The 22,437-nt window shown below is 57.3% G+C and overlaps 1 protein-coding gene across 5 annotated transcripts in view; it reads right to left on the bottom strand.

Annotated features, from left to right (window-relative positions):
- SCUBE1 (signal peptide, CUB domain and EGF like domain containing 1) overlaps positions 1 to 5,105 on the bottom strand; it is a 96,007-nt gene extending 90,902 nt beyond the window's left edge. For all 5 annotated transcript variants that reach the window (XM_059681420.1, XM_059681418.1, XM_059681419.1 and 2 more), the window contains exons 1-2: positions 4,912 to 5,105; positions 858 to 989 (exon numbers count right to left, since the gene is read on the bottom strand). In XM_059681420.1, coding sequence (XP_059537403.1) covers positions 858 to 989; positions 4,912 to 4,999 — 220 coding nt within the window. In that variant the 5' untranslated portion in view covers positions 5,000 to 5,105. The remainder of the gene's footprint in view (positions 1 to 857; positions 990 to 4,911) is intronic.
- Positions 5,106 to 22,437: the final 17,332 nt, after the last annotated feature.

The raw sequence follows: 22,437 nt of genomic DNA, 5'->3' as shown, positions 1-22,437 counted from the left end.
TAGATGCCCAGCGAATGAGAAGGATAAACAATATCGGCGTCCCCAGAAGGCATAGCTGCTCTGCAAAACTCCAGCTCCTGTGCAGTGTGTCCAGAAGCGTATGTGTCGCGTTCCTAACACAAACCTCATGTGGAGACAGTGGGGCAGGGCTCAGCGAGGAGAAAACAAGATGCCAGAGACCCGGGTGTGAGCACCGGCCATGCCGCTGAGAGCATGGGGCCTGCGACGATGCCTCTCCTCTCTGAGCCTCAGTTTTCCTCATCCACGAAATGGGGACAGACAGGGAAGACTGGGAGCAGAGCTTCTCATCCAGGGGTGCACGTCAGTCACGTGCTGTTTCTGGCCCCGGATGCTGGCCCTGCCCCAGGCCTGTAGTCAGAAAACCCACCAGACCCTCCTAGACACGCCTCCCCAAGTTCCATCCGGCCCGAGAGACCGGCCCCAAAGACGGCAAGCCCGCTCTTTTCTCTCTGCCTGCCAGGGGGCGGTTTCCAGTGCCGGACATCAAACCAGCACCCAGGGGCAGGGAAGGAAGGCTGGACAGGCAGACAGCACATCACCCATCCCTGGGCTGGCTCAGGTGTGGCCAGCTACCAGCAGGTCCTTTGGAAGCTACAGGCCACATAGGGTGACTTCAGAGACCTTGGGTGTTACCTCAGGCCTTTACCCCACACACATCCAGTCCAGGATAGACGGGCAAAGATATCATTTAATACTTCATCTCGATTTCTTAAAAACAAAACAAACACCCCAAAGTTTCGAACCCAGGGGGAGCCAGGCACCCCATGACTCCTGATTCCACCCCCGGGGGAGCCCCCAGGTGGCGGCTGCAGGCCGGAAGGGCTGGCTGGGCTCACCTTCGCACTTCCTGCCTTCCCCCTTGAAGCCTGGCTTGCAGAGGCATCTGTAGGACTTGGGCGTGTTCTGGCAGATGGCATCGATGTGGCATTCGTCCGTGCCCTCCGAGCACTCGTCCACATCGACGTCCCCTGTTGCGGGAGGGGAGACACTGGTGAGGTGTGGCCCTGTTGCGGGAGGGGAGACACTGGCGAGGAGTGGCCCTGTTGCGGGGCGGGGTGGGGTGGGGGGGAGAGGGGAGACAGTGGTGAGGTGTGGCCCTGTTGCGGGAAGGGAGATGGTGGTAAGGTGTGGCCGGGAGGCAGGCGGGGCAGTGGAGCAGGGAGCGCCTCCTGCCTCCTGCCCCACATTGATCACTGGACTAACAGTAACAGCTGTGCCATGATCTAGTGCAGCGGTTCTCAACCTGTGAGCTGCGAACAATGAAAATACATCCTGCACATCAGATATTTACATGACGATTCATAACAGTAGCAACATTACAGTTATGAAGTAGCAACGAAAATAATGTTATGGTTGGGGGTCACCACAACGTGAGGACCTGTATTAAAGGGCCGCGGCGTTAGGAAGGTTGGGAACCGCTGCTAGTGTGACAAGTGGCCTCTGGGCGCATGTTTGGGGCTGCTGGTTCTCACTCGCTTTCATACCCAGCCATCGGGTCCATCTATTGTTCCCACTAACAAGATGGGAAAACCGAGGCTCAGGAGTGCAGTGAGGAGAAGCCTCTCTCTGTCTTATTCCCTCCACAAGCATCGCTCCAACCCACGCCACTCTCTTTGTTACAGGATGTAGAGCCCTTGAAAGAATTTAACTCCATCCCCATTGGGTTACAGATGGGGAAACTGAGGCTAGCTTGGAGCCATGAGCAGAGGCCAAGCTAGGAGACCTAGGCAGGTGATGGGGACATGGGACCCCACCCAACCCCGAGGCTGGGAAACAGGCCTCTCCGGGGGCTTCCACCTCCCAGCCTGGAGCGCCCGCAGTGACCGGCCCTTGGCGGGCTCACCGGCCATCCATGGTCCCCACCTCCCGCCCTCTCTCCTCTCCACCTCAGAAATCTCCGTCCAAACCTGGTTCTCACATCCCAACTTCCAAAGTCAAGTTCAGTCTAGGTGGTGAGGGCTCCTGATACTCCCCCAACACACATATCTTCAGTCTGGAACAGCTCCCAGGCAGAGTAATACAAAATAGATTTGTGCATCTGTGTGTACACTGTAACACACACACACACACACACACACACACACACTCACACATACATACACACACTCACACTCACATATACACACATACACACACACTCTCACACACCACACTCACACTCACATACACTCACACACACTCACATACACTCACACACTCTCACACACACACTCACCCACACACACATTCTCTCTCACATACACACACACACTCATACACATTCACATATACACACACTCACACACACACACGCACACACACCCCTTAGGAAGAGGACCTTCGGGGCACAGGAGAGCAGAGCCAGGAGAACCTCAGCTATAAGGTAGGTTACAGATGAGGAAACTGAGGCCTGGGGGGCGGGGGGGGGGGTGGTTGTAGGTCAGTGGCTCCTTAGGGGCAGAGGCTGAAGGTCAGGTCCAGAGCTTGTGTATCTGTTGTGTTACCTCCATCTAGCTATGAATGTCATACAGATGCAGGCAGACAGACAGAGGGACGGACCCAGAAGGGCAGTACAAGGAACTCTGCAGCCACAGTCCCCCAGAGGCAAGCCCGCCTCTCTTTATGCCTCTGGCCTCCCTCTGCGCTGTCGGGTCCTCAGAGAAAGCCCCCTCGAATGACTCTGCTGGCTGGCACCAGGCTTCCTCGGGGCTCAGGAGGGCTCGGGGGGGGTGGCTCTCTAGGAAACCACTGCTGCTTTCCTCCTCTGCCCTAATCCTAAGGCTCCAGCCTGCCCCCAAAGGAAGAAGCATCAGGAGAAATACAGTCACTTCCCTGCACACTTGCACACACACACGCACATGCGCACGTGCACACACACGTACACAGACCCATGCACGCACATGCACGCGTGTGCACAAAGCAGGTGGCATCACTTTTCAGGGTGGTTGTAACTGCTCAGGTCAGCAGCCTGTTCTCTGCATCTGCCCTAAGGAAGGGGGACAGAGGCAGGAGGCCCGAGCCAGCCCTCGGTGTCCAGGGGCTGGCAGGAACACCAGCCAGCTGGACACCCCCTCTGGGGAAGTGATGACAGAGGGACCCCCACGCAGGGGTGGCACAGCCTCAAAGGCAGGAAGCCAGAGGCCAGACAGGGCCACTGCAGCCACTTCTGAGACAGGGCCAGCGGGGGAAGCAGGCCACGGGCCCTGCGCTCCCTGCTCCCTAAGGGCCAGTGCACAGGAATGAGGGGGGCTGTCTGGCGCTCTGAAGCCCTTGCACTTCTAACCCCCGTGTGGAGGCCAGCGTCCTCCTGAGGATGGCAAGGAATGGCTGTTAGCCAAAGGGGCACCCTCAGGCGGGGGCTGGGGAGAGGGCAGGTGAGTTTCAGGAGCGGGAGAGCGGCCACAGGCCATTTGTCCCAGGGGTGCTCAGCCATGCTCCCCGTCCTGGGCTGGGGCTCCCCCCACAGGCAGCCCAGCCTTCCCATCGCAGGCTCTGACTTTGGTGTGTTGCCCTCACAAGGCTTCCATGGGGTGGAGCTGGGGGTGGAGACAGACGTAGAGGAGAGACAGAGAGGCAGGGAGAGGCTCATACAGGAACAGCCAAGCGGGATTTTAGGACCTCAAAGCTCAGGAGAGACACCCCCAGATAAGTGGGGGTGTGGGCGGCAGGACCCAGCTTCCTGGGGGGCAGGGAGCATGTGAAAAGCAGCTCAGCTGCAACTGCGGAATGACTGAAATGGCCTGGCACCCTCACTCAGGGCGACTCCCGTGGCCAAACGCAGACCTCAGGGAGCCCAGTGTGGCAGCCGGGGTGTGTGTGTGTGTGTGTGTGTGTGTGTGTGTGTGTGTGTGTGTGTGTGTGTACATGCGCGCATGCCCGGAAAAAGCCCAGGAGAGCACCAGGGGCAGGCAGGACCCACCCCGACCTCCCCACACCAGGGAGAGGAAGGGAGGAGCTGTGGGAGGGGAGACCCTGCCGTCAGCTTTGTGGGGGAGTCCCTCCCAGACACCAGGAGAGTGGGAGGGGCAGGGCCCTATGAAATCCTGGGGAGCCCCCTCCTCTCCCCTGCTGCCTGCCCGACCCAAGCTGGGGTCGGGTTACTCGGAGGACAGTAACTCCTTCCTCAGTGTCTCCTGCTTCCTGCCCTCCGGCACCTCCCGGCCCACCCGTCCCATGTCTGCTATCCTCTCCGGTTCCTCCATCTCCTCCCCTCAGTGTCCGTCTGTCTGTCCTCCCTCCTGCCCGACTGTCCATCTGCCTATCGCTTTCCAGCCATCTCCATCCTTCTCCCCTCTCTGCCTTCCTGTCCCTTGGTCCGTCCGTGCCTCAGTCTCCCTCTTTGATCGTTTCCTTTCCCGCTGCGGGTGTGCCCCCTCCTCCCCCTCCCTTCCCCTCTCCCCTCCCTCCCGTCGCGGTCCTCCGAGTCTTCTCTGGGCTTCTCCCTGCGTCCTTTTGTGCGTTCCCTCCATGTCTCCTTCTGTCCCTTCATCTGCCACCCTCCTTTCTCTCTACGTCCGTCCTTTTCCCTGGGCCACCCCCTCGCAGTCTCCCCTCTAACCCTGGGGGAGCGTCCGTCCGGCTCCGGGGTCCCCACTCTCCGCTCTCCGTCCGCGCGGGGCGGGGGGCCCTCGGCCGGCGGCCTCGCTTTCTTTCTTCCTCCCCGCCCTCGCCCTCCTCCTCCCCCGGGACCTCCGTCCACCGCCCCAGCTGCGGGCCCGCCGCTCCGGTAGCCCCGGGCCACCCGGGCCGCGGGGAGGGGCGCCCCGCGCGGCTCCCAGAAGTTACTTTGCAAAGAGTCAGGGGCGGACAAGGAACCGTGCGGGCTTCGGCGCTCCCGACTGCGCGGGGCAGGGGACCCGCCAGGGACCCGCCGCCGCCGCCCCGCGCCTGCCGCCCCCCCGTGGGGCTTACCTGGGAGCCCGCTGCCCGCCGCCAGCTGCCCACGCGCGCCCAGGGCGAGCAGCACGCACAAGTGCCAGCGCACGGCCGCCGCGCCCATGCTCGCTGCGGACCGGGCCGGGCCGGGTGCGGGCGAGCCGGGCGCGGGGATCCCGACCGGCCGCTCGGCGAGCGCTCCCGCTGCTGGCTCCGCGGCCACCGCTCGGGCTCGCTTCCTCCAGCCGGCGCGGCTGACGAGCTGACAGCCGCGCGTTCATTGGCCCGTGGTGCTTGGGGGCGGGACGCCGCGCGCGGCCGGCCAATGGGCGCCGGTCGTCGGGCCGCGGGGGGAGGGGCGGTGCCGGGGGCGGGGGCCGGGGGGGGGGGAAGGACCGGACCACCCCGCCCCTCCCGGCGGGCGGCAGGTGGGGGGTAGGGGCCGGGGGGCTCGCGCGGCCGCGGGGTGCGCGGTCTCGTCCAGGCGGCGGCTTACACGGACGCTGCTCCCTCCGCCTGTCCGCTCCTCCCCCAAAACCCCGGTCATCTAGGGTGACCCCCCTTCTAGGGGCAGCACCCCGCCTCTCCCCTCCCCTCCCCTGCGCACACACACTGGGGTGAGGCGGGGGCCCGCCCCGGGTCCTCGGAGGTTTAGAAAGGCCCGGCACCTGTTCCCAGTGAAAGAAACGCCAGTGCTCGCAGCAGAACCGCACGTTCACCCTTTCACTACATTTTATTGAACACCTACTACGTGCTAAGCGCTGGCAAGGCAGCGGCGAAATAGCCAGACCGGAGCACATCGTGAAGAGCGGTTGGAAATTTAGGTTCAAGACAAACGAACTGTTTCCTACTCCCCAAAGGACAGTGGCCCACGGGCGTGCTTGTCACGGGACAATCGCAGCACCCACGCCTGGAAGGGGTGCGGGAAAGCTCCGCGTGGGGCAATGGCACTTTGCGGTGCGTCCTGGCCACGCGGCCTTCGTGGCTGCGCTTGCAGTTTGATGCCCCGAGAACTGGAGGCCTGAGGCTGCGCAGGGACAGACCGGGCAGGGCGGAGGGTTCGGGGCGCGGGAGCATCCCGGCGGCCATGCAACCCACGAGCTGCTTGGTGCCGGCCTGGGGTGCACACCTGACGCCTGTGACCTCCGGTGCCTGCATCGAAGACCCCCGCCCGCGAGGCGGCTGGAAATCAATGGCCCCTCTCAGCGCCAGGCTGGACGCTTAGAGGGAAGAAAGTTCAGCAAACCCCAGGCCCATCTCCTTGACAACCACCAATAAGAGCTCCTTTCTCCTCCGGCTCTCCGCCCGCCGCCTCAAAGACAAGACCTGCCTCTTTTTGTCCACTCTGCCCGCATCAGTCCGCCCAGCTTCCCACTTCCACCAGCTCCCTTCCCCGCCCCCAGCGGGCGCACACACACACACACACACACACACACACACACACACCACACACACCACCCCCCCACACCCCCCCACACCACACACACACACATACACACACACACACCACACACCACACACCACATACACACACACCACACACACATACACCACACACACCACACACACACACACCCCACACACCACAGATATGCAGGCACGTGCTCTCTCTCACACACATTTACACACTTTGTATAGCCTCAAACATACAAACTCTCACACATTTAAATTCACACACTCGCACCCTCAGAAACACACACACACACACTCCTGCACACACCCTTGCACAGCCTCTGTAGTCCCTGCCCACAGCCTGGGAAGTAAAGTATCTGACTCCATATCACAAGAGTCTGTGGCACTGACCTGGCAGCTGGAGCAAAGGGTCCCCCACAATGGGGAGCAGAAAGGGCCCTCACCCCACTTTTCATCTGAGAACACAGAGACTCAGGCTGCTTGCCTGGGACAGGAGTCGCGGGGGAGGGAAGCGCTGCGTTCTGCCTCCAGTGGGCCTCACCCTCACCCCATCGCTCTAGGCCAGTGGCTCCCAGCGTGGGCACACGCCACAGGGGGCAGTTTGATTCTTAAGGGGGGCAATTCGAGAATGAGTTATTAACAGTGAGTTTTGTGCATTTCTTCTGGTTCTAGGGGCCTCATATACAGCATGTAAATATATATTGTGACGTATTTATGCATTTCAGTTCTCTATTATATGTTTTGAAACTTTATTGGCTTCTTTTTCATATCCCTTCACATTATCATTAGTATTTTTAACCATTTCTTAGTGACTTCTCCTTCAGCACTTCAGCTGTCCTTTCGTTCTTTTATTTTTCTCTCTCATGGATGCCATGTTCTTTGGAAGCTTGTTTAGATCAAGTGAATGGCCTTTAGGCTCCCTCCACGTGCACAGGAGTCACTTTTTGAATAACTGGAGTTATATGTCACAGGGAGGGGGCCATTGGGATTTAGCGATGCTTAGGTTGGGAACCACTGCTCCAGGCATTTCCTCCTGCCGGGGCTCCTGGCCGGCGGCTCACGCGGGAGACCCGCTCTCTGGCTTCATTTGTCCTCTTCCTGGCGTGCGGCTTTGGTTTCTGGGGTATAACGCTCCCCTAGAACCATGTTGTCTTGTGCATTAGGTAACGGGGCAAGAAGTGTGAGTTTGGGGGTCTTTTCAGGGGGCAATGCTCTCTAATGTGTGTCCATCAGGGACCCCCCACCCCAGCCAGGTCCCCCTGAGCTTAATGGTAGTAGGGAAACCTTCTTCCAGGCTCTGTCCCCCCAAATCAAGGAGGGAACGGAGGCAGGGTGATGGCCTGTTAGAATGTAGATCCCCCCCCCCAAAGCCTGGGGGCAGCTCTCAAGCCAGATTCCAGTCCCCAGCCCTCCCCTCTAAGGTGTACAGATAAGTTGGGGAGCAGGGGAGGAGGAAGGTGGGGAGGGAACGTACTTGTAAGCCCCCCACAAATTCACTGAAAGGCAGAGAAAGAGATGGCACCTGGCTAGTGTGTCTCAGTGGTTGAGCATCGAAATCAATAATAAAAAAAAATCTATATCCATCTATAAAAGAGATGGCCACACCTGCTCTGGGGGCGGTCAGGGAGGCCTCCCAGGGCACGTGACCCTAGAGTTAGGCACAAAATATGAGGAGGTGATTTTCCGGATGGAAAGAATGTGCCAACGTCCATGAGAGAAGGTGGAGACGGAGGGGCGAATGTTCTCGCAGCACCTCGCAAACAGGAAAGCACCGCACGCGTGTGATGGTGACAGGACGGAGGGCTGCTCACAGCCCGCGGCGTCGGTACCGGTGGGACGGGCTGGCGGGCGCCGTGCACTTGGACTCCAGCAAGAGGCATCGGCAGCCTTTGGAGATGACGCTGAGAGCGGAGGCCCGGGAGGACCTGGGCCCTCTGCTTGGGAGGGAGCACTCCATGGCCCGGCCTCCTCCCAACACCCGGCCCACAGGGTGCTCGGCGTCCCCCCCAGGGTCCGTCCCGTCCTCACCAACCACTGGCCAAGGGGTCCCACAGGCACCCGCTGCACACTGGCGGGCCTTTACCCGAAGGCCTCCCTCTGCCAGCAGCACCCTCTCTTCTTCACAAGGCTCCTCTTTTGCCCACAGCCCAGCCCCTACCCGCAAGCAGGGTGTAGGGCCTCCGTGGGGCTCGCACAGATCCCGGGGCATCCCCACCAGAGCCCAGCTCACCCCAAGTTTCACATCTTTCTCCTTCCGGTCTAGGGGTTTCCAAAGGCCGGGCTCACAGCTGATGCACATCTGGTGCCACAGCTCCCAAATGAGATCTGTGGAATGAATGAATGAATGAATGAATGAATGAATGAATGATCAGGACACGTATCACTTAACTGAGAATTCATTTTGCGCCAGGGAGTGGATGAAGATTCTTTGGCCACTTGGCGGGGCCTGGGGAGGGGAATCCAGCTGCCCACTCCCTCCGCACCCGGTGGGGAGGCTGGGCTGGCCAGCAGGAGGCAGGACCGCTGTCCTCCGGTCCCTCTGGCTCCCTCTGCTGACACTCGCTGAGGTCTGTGGAGGAGCCGAGAGGAGGAGGAGAGGTGAGCTCCTCTCTTCCAAGGGCACAGCCTCTGCGCCCCCTCAGCCTGCTCAGCCTGCTCACTCGCCCTCAGTGCAGGGACTTAGAAAAACGTCCTCAGGAAGGATCCGCGTGGCTAATGACAGCTGTGGGAGGCCTTTGAGAACAGACTTCAAAGACTCCTGTCACCCTTTCTTATTAAAAGTAAACTTTCCTAACGAGACCTCTGTGTCGCACACTGCTTAGACCCTCGGGGGTAATCTTCCACCCCGCGGGGACCCGAGGCCTCACAGGCCGGGGGTCTTGCTCAGGCCTCACCTGTCACATGAGGACCCTGGGCATGTCCAGCCCATGTGCCCGCGCCCCGGCTCTCAGCGTGTCCTGACCTCCCCACTGCCCCCTCTCCCATGGGTGCAACAGCTACCTGTGTCCCGTGTGCTGGGCGCTGTGTCATTTGATCCCAAGAGGTCGAGACCACCCCCAGCCCCATTTCATATCTGAGAGCACAGGCAAGGACAGCTAGCGAATGGCAGAGGTGGGTGCAAACCCAGTCTGCGTGACTCGTAAAGATGCACTCTTAATCATCACCCGTAACAGCCCTCACGCTAGCCCTCGTCAGGTGGCTCTGTGGGCAGAGTGTTGGCCCACCCACCAAAGGGTCTCAGGTCCAATTCCCAGGCAAGGGCATGTCCCAGGGTTGCAGGTTCAATCCCTGGTCCCCGTCAGGGTGCGTGTGGGAGGCAACCAATAGATGTTCTTTCTCTCCTTCCTCCTCCATCCCTCCTTTTCGCTCTCTCTGAAAAACAACGGGAAACTATCCTCAGGTGAGGATAAGACAACAAACAAACAAACAAACAAAACCCCTAAGGCTCCAAGGGCGTCGGCTGCTTGTGAAATGTGTCAAGTTTATTTTATGGCTTCGATAGTGAGCCAGCGGGTTTCACACAGTGGCCAAACGGTAACACTCCACAGCTCATAGGGTTGATGTTAGGTGCCCCCTGCCCCCTGCTCCCCACCTGGAATGACAACACTGCACTTTAGAGGTTGGGTGGGCTTGTGTAGGAGTGGAAAGTGGGGGTGATATGACACCCCCCCCCCCCCGCACACACCCCAGGGCTGAGGCGGGCACAGGAGACGGTGACCCAGAAGGCTCTCAGTCTCCTCACAGCCGAGCTCCGAGGCGCTTCCTTCCTGCGCGGAGCTCTGCAACTCCCCGGGCCCGAGCCCACTCAGCACGGCCTGCACTTGTGAAAGGGACTGGAGCTGCCATTCAGACACGTGGGCAGGAGTTCCCCCCTCACGATGCCCTTCTCCATCCCGGTGCCAGGCAGGCCCAGACACAAGCTCAGCCCAGTGCCCTGTCCTCAGAGCCCTCCCCCTGCTCGGGCCTTGGGGAGCGAATCCAGCGCCCACATTCTCCCAGTCACCTCCTTCCTGTGTACCCCGTGGGGAAGCCGGGCCTCCAGAATAGGTGGCATGTCCCCCCACCATGGGCACTGGTTCAGCTTTGAAACCTGGGACTTACTGGTGAGTACATCTGTCTTCCGTTTAGGTCAAGATGCTGGGATGTACAGATTAAACTGCCTGCTCACCTAGTATGTGGTCAAGTGACTTGCACAAGGTCACACAGCAGAACCAGAAGTGAATGAATGAATGAGTGGGTGAGAGATGTTGCCCTTGGTCACCCAGCTGATTAGACGCAGGATAAGAAGGAGCTGTGGGCTCCTGATTCCCTGTCCGGGGTTCCGTGATCTTTCGTCTGTTCTGCGGTCTTAGATGCTCAATAGTGGTGGTGGGTGGCGGGGGTAGCGGGGAGGGAAAGAGCAAGGGCTGGGCGGGTCAGGACTTGAATCCCTGCTCCTGTCACTTGCTGTGTAGCTTTGGGCAAACGACTGCACGTCTCCGTGATCGAGCGTCTTTATGGCAGAACGGAGCTAGGAATGCCGACCTCCCCGGGTGGGAGTGAGAATGGCAGCAGCTCACACTTACTCGGTGCTGGGCGTCGGGCAGGCCCTGAGCACGTGGCAGGCGGGCGGTGCGTTTCTTCAGAGGATGTTTATGGAGCACCCGCCTTGTGCCAGACGCCGCTCCAGGCATTGGGGACACAGTGCTGGTGGGCCATTTGGGGAGGCAGACAGCCAGAAACAAGGAAGCAGGAACGGCCCTGGTGGTAAGGGCCCTGCAGAGAACTGAACAGAGAGGCGGGGTACAGCCAACCGTGGGGGGGGGGGGTAGAGGGATGGTGCGGGTGGAGGGGGGCAGCAGGGCTCTCCTGGGAGCTGATACTTGTGTTAGGAATATCAGAAGGAGCCCCTGTGCAAAGGTGGGGTGGGGTAGGAGGGGAGAGTCGCTGAAAGTCTGTCCCCGAGGGTCATAAAAGTGGACTTGACCTTCAAGTTCTCTTGGAATCCTTTCTCTTTTTAAGTTACAGTGGAGCCTGTCCCAGCCCCCTGCACCTGTGTTGCCCGAAACACTTAAGTAGCATGTGGCGCGGTGTGGGGGTGCGGGTGTGGGAGTGTGGGGGTGTTTTTAATGCAGGCCCAAGTGCGCACTCACCACGTGCCCTGCAAATGCAAGAACACCTTCTACACAAACATTAACCTTCCCCCCCTCTCCCCCCACTAGAAAACTTATATCTACTTAACATAAAAAAGACTGGTAACTTTCTGCTATATTTCCTCCCAGTCTTTTCCCTATGAGTACAAAGGCTTTAAAAAAATGAAATTAAGATCACGTTACACATAGCATATTTTTTCTGACCTCTATTTTTTAAAATTGTATTTAAATGATCTTTTCAGAGGTGTAAGTTATAGACCAGAAAATGCATCCCGCCTAATGCTGGCCTCCTGTCTGACTTTTGCTCACCATCCCTTTCATGTTTCATTTAATGCATACAGCGTTGCAACCTGCTTTCTCTCATTTTATTAAAATTAATAAGCATTAAATCTTCTTTTAAAATGTGATATTTTTTTGGTTAATCCTCACCTGAGGATATTTTTCCATTGATTTTTTTTTTAAAGAGAGAGTGGAAGGGAGGGAGGCAGGCAGCGAAGGGGCAAAGGGGGGAAGAAAGAGAGAGAGAGAGAGAGAGAGAGAGAGAGAGAGAGAGAGATGAGAGAGACACATGGACTGGTTGCCTGGAATCAAACCTGCAACCCAGGTACATGCCCTTGACCGGGAATTGAACCTGCAATCCTTTGGTGTGTGGGCTGATGCTCTAAAAACAGAGAAACACCAGCCAGGGCTTAAAATGTGATTTTTAAATTCGCTGTGTAGTGTGCCATGGCAGGGTCTCACCATAACTGATCTGCCCAGTCCCAGCGGGTTCTATTGTTCGCTGTTATAACCAATACTGAGCGGACCATCCCTGTGCCTAAACCTGTGCCCACATCTCCACTCATCGCTCTGAAATTAATCTGAGGAGGTGGACTCACCGGGTGGAAAGGGATTGACAGTTTTTCGTCTCCGTACGCCTGTTGCCAAGTTGCTTCTCAGAGAGGGTGTCCGTCCTGTCAGTTTCACCTCAGAGGTACCTCACGCACCAGTGCACCCCTCATCGCCGTCTCTTGGGTTTCGGTGCCTTTTGGAGTCACTACCTGGCACTCTGCCAGTGCCACCTGCCTGAGCTGCAAGCAACTCTCAAAACCCAAGGCCAGCACAGATCCGTCAGGAAGTCAAGCCAGGGCTTCCTGGTTGCAGACAGGGCACAGGCCTGGGCACGGTGCAGAGCAGGGTCCCCAGGAATGAATTAGGGGTCGCCAGTCCCCTTCCCTCCCTTCTGCCACCAGTGCCCAGCAAGAGGTGCCGCCGAGTGGGCACTGAGAGCGGGTATGGCGGGGGAGTCCCTTGCCGGGATCCCCTCAAGCCCTTTCTCCTGGGCTATGTGGTGGCAGCGATGATATACAGTCAGGAGGCGATCGTGCTGGTCAGTGACTGACCCATCCCAGGGTGGGTCTCAGGGTCCAGAGACCAGAGGTCAGCCAGAGGCCACAGCTCTCCCATCCTCTGGGGCCTTGCCCTGGTTTGCCAATTGCATGAAAGATGCCAGCCCTGCCCATCTGGCATGGCTCAGTGGTTGAGTGTTAACCTATGAACCAGGAGGTCACAGTTCGATTCCTGCTCAAGGCACATGCCTGGGTTGCTGGCTTGCTCCCCAGTAGGGGGCGTGCAGGAGGCAGCTGAGCAATGATTCTCTCTCATGATTCATGATTTCATGTTTCTCTCTCTCACCCTCTCCACTTTCTCTCTGAAATGCCAGCGCTTCTCTGGACCCAACCCTAGTTTAGTTCAACTTCAAGCATGTCCCCAAGACAAAGGAGGAGGAGCTGTGTGGCCGTGATAAAGGTCTCCCCACAGCCCCCCGCCAGGCCGCACACAGACGCAGCTCCTCAAGCGCAATGAGCCATGGTGGCCTTCTCGCCGCCATCCGTACCTCCCGGGAATGTTGGGGGCGAGGAGACCGGCCGAACGAGCCTGGCAAGGGGCTTGGGCTCCTCGGCTCTGCCCCTGAGGTCAGCCATGCTCTTCCGTAGCCGGTCTCAGAGGCCAGGTCACGGTGATGGTACAGACTCCCTCACACCCGTCATCTGCTTGGATCCTCAGAGTCAAAGGCTGAGATCAGGTGTCTCATGTGCTCCATTTTGCAGATGGGGAAACTGAGCCCAAGAAAGGTTCACTACCAACCCCCCCCCCCACCCTGCCCCGAAACTGTTAGAGAAAGAAAGACCTGGTCAGGGTTGTGCTGGTGCCCCTGCAGAGAGGAGGAGTCACTTCATTTGGAAAGAAATGCACTAAGCCAGGACTCGGGGCCTTGTGCTTGTGTGCGTGTTTGTATCAAGTCTCGAGAGTTGGCACACCCTGCTGTCAGCCGTGGCTTCCTCCCGGGAGCGGGATTTGGAGGTTCCCAGCCGGAATTTTGAGGGTTTTTTTTTGTTTGTTTTCTGTGTACCCCTAGTGTGCCATGGAACTGTCCTTGCCATTGACATTCACTGCGATTGCAATAAAAAAAAAATCCGTGAAAATAAAATTAATCTGTAGAGGCTCCTGGCACATAGTAGGTGCTCACACTAAATATGTGTTGAAGGCAGGGGTTCAACTGCAGGGGGTGTCCTTGGGCTGCTGTGCCTCCGGCCTCAGACTGCGCGCCCCCACCCAGGTGAGGCCAGTGGCCCTGTGCGCCAGGCTCTCCTGGCCTCGGTGTGGCTCCATGGATGCTCACGGAGCTGGGAACTGGGGCCACCTTTCCCTGGAGGAGCTGCGCTACCGCCAGAGCTCTGTTTGGTTGGTGCAAATTTTTATTTGTGGGGAGATTAAGAAAAAATAAATAAAAATAAAACATTTAAAACAACCCAGCGCTCCTTCCCGTTCATTGCGGGTGAATGGTGGGGCTTCAGGCAGGCGGGCCGGGCGCCTGCAGAATCGCGGGCCACCGCCGGCCACAAAACAAACAAACGGTCAGACGCACAGACGGCGGGACAGAAACGCACTTTGTGCGCGGCCCCCTCCTCCCGCGCTGTCACCGGGAGCCAGGGCCCAGCCTCCACGTGGCTCGCCGGGGCCGCGGGACCCTCCCCCATCGCCACCCGCCCCCGCCCCCGCCCCCACCCGCACCCGCACCCCTGCCCTGAAGTTGATCAATGAAACAGGCTTTATTTACGGCGCTTCCCGAGCAGAGGGAAAGAACGGGCCGATTCAAGGGTCCCGGAGAGAAAGGGGAAATTAGGATTCCGTGGGCTCACTTAAAAAAAAACAAGAGGAGGGGGTGGGGAGCCGGGGTTTGCTACCTAAAGCCCGGGCTGCGGGCTGCGTTTGGCGGAGAGGCCGGCGCAATCCTTAGTCCAGACAGTGTCGGCGGGGGCGCATTCCTCCCGGCTCTGCAAGGCGATGGGCTGTTTAAATTGCTACTTAGGTTTCCAGCTGTTTTACCAGTGATTTGCCCAACTTCATCGCTCGCTAAGGCTTTAAACAAGAAAACGGCTCTTCTCACGACTCAAAGCGCGGCCTTAGTTGGTTCAGGCAGCGCCCATTGTCCGAGGCTTAAACCCTTCCCAGAGCGAATCCCTCCCCCGCCCCAAGCCCAGGCTCCGTCCAGCTCTTAGAGACTCGGTATTTACCCTTCTGACAGGCTGGCTGTCTGGGCCTCCGGCCAGAGGACTTCTTCTAAATAAGGACTTACGGGAGGGGCTGGCTGGCTGCTCCCTTTGAACATCCCCCAGCAAACAGTAATGATCATTATCAGGACCCTAGCATCTATCAATGGAGCACCTACTGTGTGCCAGACCTTGGGTTCAGCCCCTTCTCCACTCATCTCATTTCATTCGCACACGTGTCCACAAACACGTGGGTACTACTCTGAGGACCACTTTATAAATGGGGAAACTGAGGCACAGAGGAAGGACTGTGACCAGATCAAGGCTAGACAGCCACACCTAAGACACCTGGGGTCCAGCCTGCCTCCTGGCAGATGAACAAGCCGTTCTCGGCCCTCTCTGCCTGGCTGGGAGGTGGCTGTGTCTCCGGTGGGCCTGTCACCCGCCCCTGCCACCCCGGACACTCACAGGTAAGACGGATTCACTCTGGGTCATTGGTGAGTAGGTCTGAGAAAGGTCCGTCTACTTCATTCCTCTCATTTTACACATGGGGAAGCCGAGGCTCGCAGTGGGGAGGGGATATGCCGAGGTCCTCATGGCAGGCAAACTGGCAGCGTCAGCACTAAGACAGATTTCTTACCTTTATACTGCATTTTGTAATTCCCGCCTATCCTGCCCCGTTCCTTGTATTTTTCTAAGCACACTTAACAAAACAACAGTCATGCTATCATTCTTGGCACAGGGACACAGGTGTTCTCACACACAGTCGGTCCGAGTATAAGTTGCTAGAACCTTGCGGAAGGCAGTTTGGCAATGTTGCTCAAAACGTTTAATGCAAAGATCCGTTCACCAAGCGATTCCATTGCCAATAATTGTTCCTACAAATATAGTCACACATGTATGCAAAGATGTATGTACAAGGATGTTCATCACAGTACTGCGTCGTATGCCTAAAATTGGAAAACAATCAAACAAACCCAGAGACTCTAAATGTCTGTACATGGGGACTGGTCAGGTAGATTTTGCTCTCCCCATTCATGGAATACTATACAGCCACTAAAAAGAACGGGGCAGACCAGTTTACATTCCCACTGACAGTGTTTAAGGATGCTATTTCTCTGTAAACTTGGGTATTTCCAAATTTTTACAATCTTGGCCAATTTGATAGGTAAGAAGAGAGCATCTGACTGTTTGTACTTGTATTTTTCCATGAGGAAGGTTGAACTGTTTCCTACAGATGTTGTTCACTTTCAATTCTTTTTCTGGGGATTTCCTTTACATCCAGCTTCGGCTCATTTTTTGCTGGGCTGTAAGTCTTCCCCACGTATACGAACATTTTCTAAATCCCAGCACCCGATCCTATGACATCCCAGTCCCTCGTTAGCTTTTGTCCTGACTTTGTTTATGCTATTTTTCACCTAGAAATTTAAAAATTGTATGTAGTCATATTTCAAAAAATATTTCTTTATTGATTTCAGAGCGGAAGGGAGAAGGAGAGAGAGATAGAGGCATCAATGATGAGAGAGAATCATTGATCGGCTGCCTCCTGCACGCGCCCCACTGGGGATTGAGGCCACAACCCAGGCATGTGCCCTTAGCTCAGTGGTTCTCAACCTTCCTAATGCCGCGACCCTTTAATACAGTTCCTCATGTTGTGGTGACCCCCAACCATAAAATTATTTTCGTTGCTATTTCATAACTGTAATTTTGCTACTGTTATGAATCATAACGTAAATATCTGATATGCAGGATGTATTTTCATTGTGACAAATTGAACATAATTAAAGCATAGTGATTAATCCCCAAAACAATATGTAATTATATATGTGTTTTCCGATGGTCTTAGGCGACCCCTGTACCGCTGCAGCCGGAATCGAACCTGAAATCCTTCAGTCCACAGGGTGACGCTGCTGAGCCAAGCCAGCTAGGGCTGTAGTCATATTTTTTGACTTTGATATTTTGGTGCAGAAGATATTTAAAAAAAATAGTTGGATCAGTTCTTTTTTCTCCTTTTTGATTTCCTCAACTGTTTTAAAGCCCGGACAGTCCCCATCCCGCCAGAGAACTGGTCAATGGTCACTGATAGTTTTGGCCAGTTTTTCTAGGACTTGATGTGCTTCATCAATAATTTACCTTCAGGACCCGTGGAAGTGGATTTAAACTTATATTTTTACAAACACGACCTCCCAGCTCCATTCATTCCACATTTCCTCCCATTGTTCACGGGCTGTTTCCAGGCTGCGAGTTATTTTGTGTGGGAAAGGCTTACTCAGCTCTCCATTAATCATGTGTTTTAATATCAGAGAGGGCTTGTTCCTCATTTAAAAAAATAATCTTTGGATTTTACACTCCTTCATTTCCTCACATGAGTTTTATTATGGCTTCTGGGTCTCCTGCTTAGAACGATCTTTCCTTTCCAAGATTATAAATAACTTCACCTGTGTTTTCTTTTACCATTTTTTATGGCTCTTTTCTTGGTTTGAATCTTGGGTCCATCTGGAATGTATTTGGGGGGAAGGGGTGAGGTAGGGATGCGCTTCGTCTTCTCCCAGCGGCTGGCTGCCCGGCCCTCGGTGCCTCGCTCTGATGGACACGCCCCCTCCCTCTGATAGGAAAGGCCTCCTCCATTCTCTCCACGTGCCGAGCCCCCACATGTGTTTCTATAGGTTTCTGGGCTCTGGGCTGGGCTGAGCGTCGACTTCTTTTCCAGGACAAACTCTAACGCGTATTGTGTTTTCACATCTGGAGAGAGCGAGGCCTCCTTTCTGACTTTTGTTTTTCCTTAGAATTTCCCTGGCCGAGCCTCACATGTTTATTTTTCCAGATGAAATTTGGTATCGTTTTGTCAAGTTCCAGAAAAATGAAAGAAAAGAAAAACTTGTCAGTCTAAAGAGGTGTTTTTCCCCCCGTGGACTGTTGGTATTAACCCGTGGCCGTTCCCTGGGCTGTCGGTCTAGCTCCCCTCCCCCCCCCCCCAACCTGGCTGTCTTTTCTGTGATAGAGAGATTTTTGTTTGTTTTGTTTTTTATAGTCAAATTCATGCTCCATTTCCTTAAAAAAAAAAAAAGTCTCCTCGGTGATTTGAAAGCTTGGAAATGCCTCATTCCCCCAGCGACCTGGTGGACGCCGGCTTCTGTTGTTGGCCGGCCTTCCTACGACTCGCTCTGCTGTGGAAGCCGCTGCGGTTTCAGCCCGCGGGAGGAGGTGAGGAATCCGCCGGACGGACTTTGATGTGCTGCCCCTTCCACTGCCCGCCCGCACCCTCCCTGCTGTTTCACCCGGGGCTTCTCCATCTATGTCCGCGTCCCGGAGGGCTGAGCGCTGTGTTTCTCAAAACAGTCTTTGCCTTTCTCACCCTCCTCCTTCCCAAAGCTCCCAGCCCATGCCACGCACGTGGCCCTCAGAGATCCCTGCAGCGGGCGAGCCGCATCCATTCCACTCGCCCGGTGGCCGCTGGGGTGAGAGGGACTAAGGGACGGACACGGTGGCCGAGCTGTCAGGGCTGTGAGGCCATGAGCTTCCTTTGGGATCTGAAACTCCCCTTGGGAAGGCACTGTCCGGTCAGCGGCAACTTCGGTTGGTTGTTGAGTTTGACACGAAGAGGAAGAGAGGGGGCTGTGTATGCAGCAAGCGTTCACTGTTCAGCCTGAGATGATCGAGGGCTGTCGCCATGGCAACTGTGATTCAGTGTGAGGGTGTCACGAGAAAGGGGCGGGGAGACCCATCTGGGCTGGGGGGGACACGAGATGGGATGGGGGGCATGAGATGGGATGGGGGGCATGAGATGGGATGGGGGGCATGAGATGGGATGGGGGCATGAGATGGGATGGGGACACGAGATGGGATGGGGGGCATGAGATGGGATGGGGGGCATGAGATGGGATGGGGGGCACGAGATGGGATGGGGGGCACGAGATGGGATGGGGGGCATGAGATGGGATGGGGGCATGAGATGGGATGGGGGACACGAGATGGGATGGGGGCACGAGATGGGATGGGGGGCATGAGATGGGATGGGGGGCATGAGATGGGATGGGGGGGACACGAGATGGGATGGGGGGCACGAGATGGGATGGGGGCACGCCGGCTGTGGATGTAGCCTTACATGAGCCAAGTCATGTACACACGCTGCACACGGGGTCTCGGAGAGCAAGTGTCAGGATGGAGGAGAGGCCTGGGCTGTGCCCACTGTCCTGGCAGTGGACTCCCTCCCCCCACCCCCACTAATAAGGCCCCTCCTGGGGAGCCGGGGCCTAGTGAACTGGGGTCCCCCTCTCCCAGCAGCGGGCTCCCCCTTGCCTCTCCTGTTTCCTGTACCCCATCTTTTCCTCGTCCTTGAGTTACCCCTCCTGCTGGGGAAGTACCGTCTCCGGGACCTCCCGAGACGGCGTGATTCTCAGGCCTCGTGCTGGTCCCGGTGGGCGGAGCCTGCGCAGACTGCATCAGCCAGCGCCCCGCCCGGCCCCGGGACACGCGGGCTCAGGCCCCTGCGAGGCCGTGGCCGCAGCCGGTCATCCCCGAGCACTGCCTAACCTCCATGTCGGTGGACGTTCTGTTTAAAGACACACTCCTGTTATTTTTTCACAGTTGAAAACTTTTAATTGAAATCTTCAAGGACATACAAAAGCAGACAGAACCTGAGTGTTAACTCAACTGCAGACTTTATACAGATGCTCTAGATTTGACCTAGTGTCTCCTTCCTGTTTCCAGATCCCGTTTGGGACACGGCTTCACAGTTAGTCCTCATGTGAAGACACCGTATTGGTACACGTTACTGGTTCCTTGGCCATGACCTCGTGGCCACCGGCACCGAAACTCATGCCTGAACGAAGCTCACCCACAGGCGGACTGTCCCCAGGGATGTCGCTGAGCAGGTGGCCTGGGCTGCGGCAGAGGAGCCTCAGCTGCGCGGCTCGCACTTGGCGCTGCTCCGTGCCCGCGGTGGGTGCAGCTCTGTGCCCGCGGTGGGCGTCGCTCCGTGCCCGCAGTGGGCCCCGCTCCGTGCCCGAGGTGGGCGCCGCTCCGTGCCCGCGGTGGGCGCCGCTCCGTGCCCGAGGTGGGCGCCACTCCGTGCCCGCGGTGGGTGTTGCGGGAGCTCTGCTAGAGGTGACTTTGAGGTTACACCTTAGCGAGCAGGTGACTTGGCCAGAAGTTACCGGTGAAGATGAGGAGCGACTGCGAATGTTCCAGACTTGGCACGTCAGGGCCCCGCCTTCTCTCCTCGTGCTGGGTTGACAGCGTGGCGGGGAGAAGAGATGGAGCTGGGAGACGCTTTCCGCCAGCGTTTCCCGGCATCGCCCCTGTGCCCGCCCCGTCAGCAGCAGCTGGTGTCCCAGGCGAGAGAAGCAGGCTGACCTTCCCACCGGGACGGCAGGTGTCAGCCGGGAGGTCTAGACCCTAGTCCTGCCGTCGGTTTGCTGGAACTGGACAAGTCACTTCATTTCTCCGCGCCTCGGTTTCCTCCTCTGTGCAAGAATGGAGGAGAGGCCTGGGCTGTGCCCACTGTCCTGGCGGTGGACTTCCGCCCCCCAGACGTGCCCTTGCACAGCGGATACGAAACAGAGGCAGGAAGCTCCGTGTAGGGGCGCCGAGCGAGCTTTAAAGCCGTTTAGAGATTTCGCTCACGGTAATAGGAACGGCTGCGGTCTGAGAACCCGCAGTGATGGAGGAACGCAGGACGGGGCTGCAACCCCGCTTCCACCTCTGCGTCTTAAAATGACCCTCGCCACATCCCTCTCTGAGGTCCAGTTCCCTCTCCTCCGTCATCACACGGTGTTGACGCAACTGACACGGCGTCCGTCCTCCCAGGAGGACTCCCGCGTGCTAGGAACTCCCTGATCACGGCGACTGTATGGGATGACATATTTATATATTTTTAAAACTCTTCAAAATACTGAATGATTGGCGTGTTAGGACGACCTTATGAGGTGGGTTCATCAGCATCATCTCTGTTTTACGTTCAGGAAACTGGGGACTCGGGGTCCGGGACTTGCCCAGGGCCACACTGCGGAGAGGAGGCGGCGAGGCCTCAGACCCAGGTTTGTCCGCTCACCAGCCAGCCGCGGCCGCTGCGGCGCTCAGACACTGTTTGGCTTGGCGCGGCGTCCTCTCCCGGCCACTGCTGCTCTGTGTTTCCTGCGGCGGGGACCGAGGTCAGAAATAACTCCGCTGTGAAGAAAGCAGGAGGGCTCGCCAGCGCCCCGGGAGAAGACGGAGCGCCGCGGGCTGCTCCCCAGGAAGAAGTGTGAAGGGAGGTGGGGAGCAGCCGGGCCGGAGGGGCCGGGATTGGTTCCATTTTAAGGCAGGCGGAGGGGCGAGCCGTCCACACCCGGCAGACAGGCCAGCGCGCGGGCTGCCAGGCCGTTGACGCCCGCCGGGCGGGCCTCTGGTTAGCATGGCTGACATCCACGGGCCCCACACTCGGCTGGTGCGGTTCCAGCTGGAGAGGTATTTCCTTTTGTGGCGGCAGACCCTGGCGTTTACCGGGCAGTTGTGAAGCTTTCTGTGACCGCATCCTGGTGAGCATGTGGTCCTCGGGCCCAAGGTGATGCTGTGATGAACAGCGAGTGACATGCGAACGCCCAGCACAAATTCGGTCCTTCCGCCCAGGGAGGGGCCTGGACAGGCCGGGCGCCGGCTGTCCCTGACATCCGCAGGCTGTGCCGATGAAGCAGGCTAGATGCTGGAGCCAGGGTCCACTTGTTCATTCATTCATTCATTCATTCATTCATTCGTTCGTTCATTCGTTCATTCATTCATTCATTCATTCATTCATTCGGCTTCTGCTCACGTTCCCCGGTGGACATTGTTCCATGTCCACATCAGGACTGACCTTCCCTCCTCTGCCCTTGAGCTGCCCTTGGCCTTGATGGGGCACAACAGCAAACCCACAGGGAAGCGTGCTATGCTGTGGTGTGTGTCAGAACAGAACAGGCTGAAGGCCAAAGCAAGTTCTGGAAAGTTCTCAGAGAGAGAGAGAGCTTCTGTTGCTGGCACACTGCCAGTGTGGACACCTTGGCGAGCTCCCCTGGTTATAATGAACTTGCCAGAGACCATATTTTTTTAAAGTTGATGTTTGGCCCAGCGGGAGTGGCTCAGTGGTTGAGCATCGACCTCTGAACCAGGAGGTGATGGTTTGATTCCCGGTCGGGGCACACGCCCAGGTTGTGGGCTCGATCCCCCATGTGGGGTGTGCAGGAGGTAGCCGATTGATGATTCTCTCTCATCACTGATGTTTCTATCTCTCTCTCCCTCTCCCTTCCTCTCTGAAATCAATAAAAATATATTTAAAAAAAAACAACAGAAAAAAATAACCTTGAATTTGCACAGTGCTGCATGGGCGTGGAAGCAGGGAAGCGATGGGTCTCCGAAAGGAAGGGGAGGCGGGGCCTCGCCTCTGCTCCCACGGCTGCGTGAGAGGCGAGGAGCAGGGGTAAATGCTGGCGCCGCTCACCGTGAGCATGTACCGGGAGCCCCCAAGGCTG

The sequence above is a fragment of the Myotis daubentonii genome, chromosome 2 (assembly GCF_963259705.1).
Source record: "Myotis daubentonii chromosome 2, mMyoDau2.1, whole genome shotgun sequence".
NCBI classification, from domain to species: domain Eukaryota; kingdom Metazoa; phylum Chordata; class Mammalia; order Chiroptera; family Vespertilionidae; genus Myotis; species Myotis daubentonii.
The sequence above is the reverse complement of the archived record's forward strand: the minus strand, read 5'-3'. Positions and strand labels throughout refer to the sequence as shown.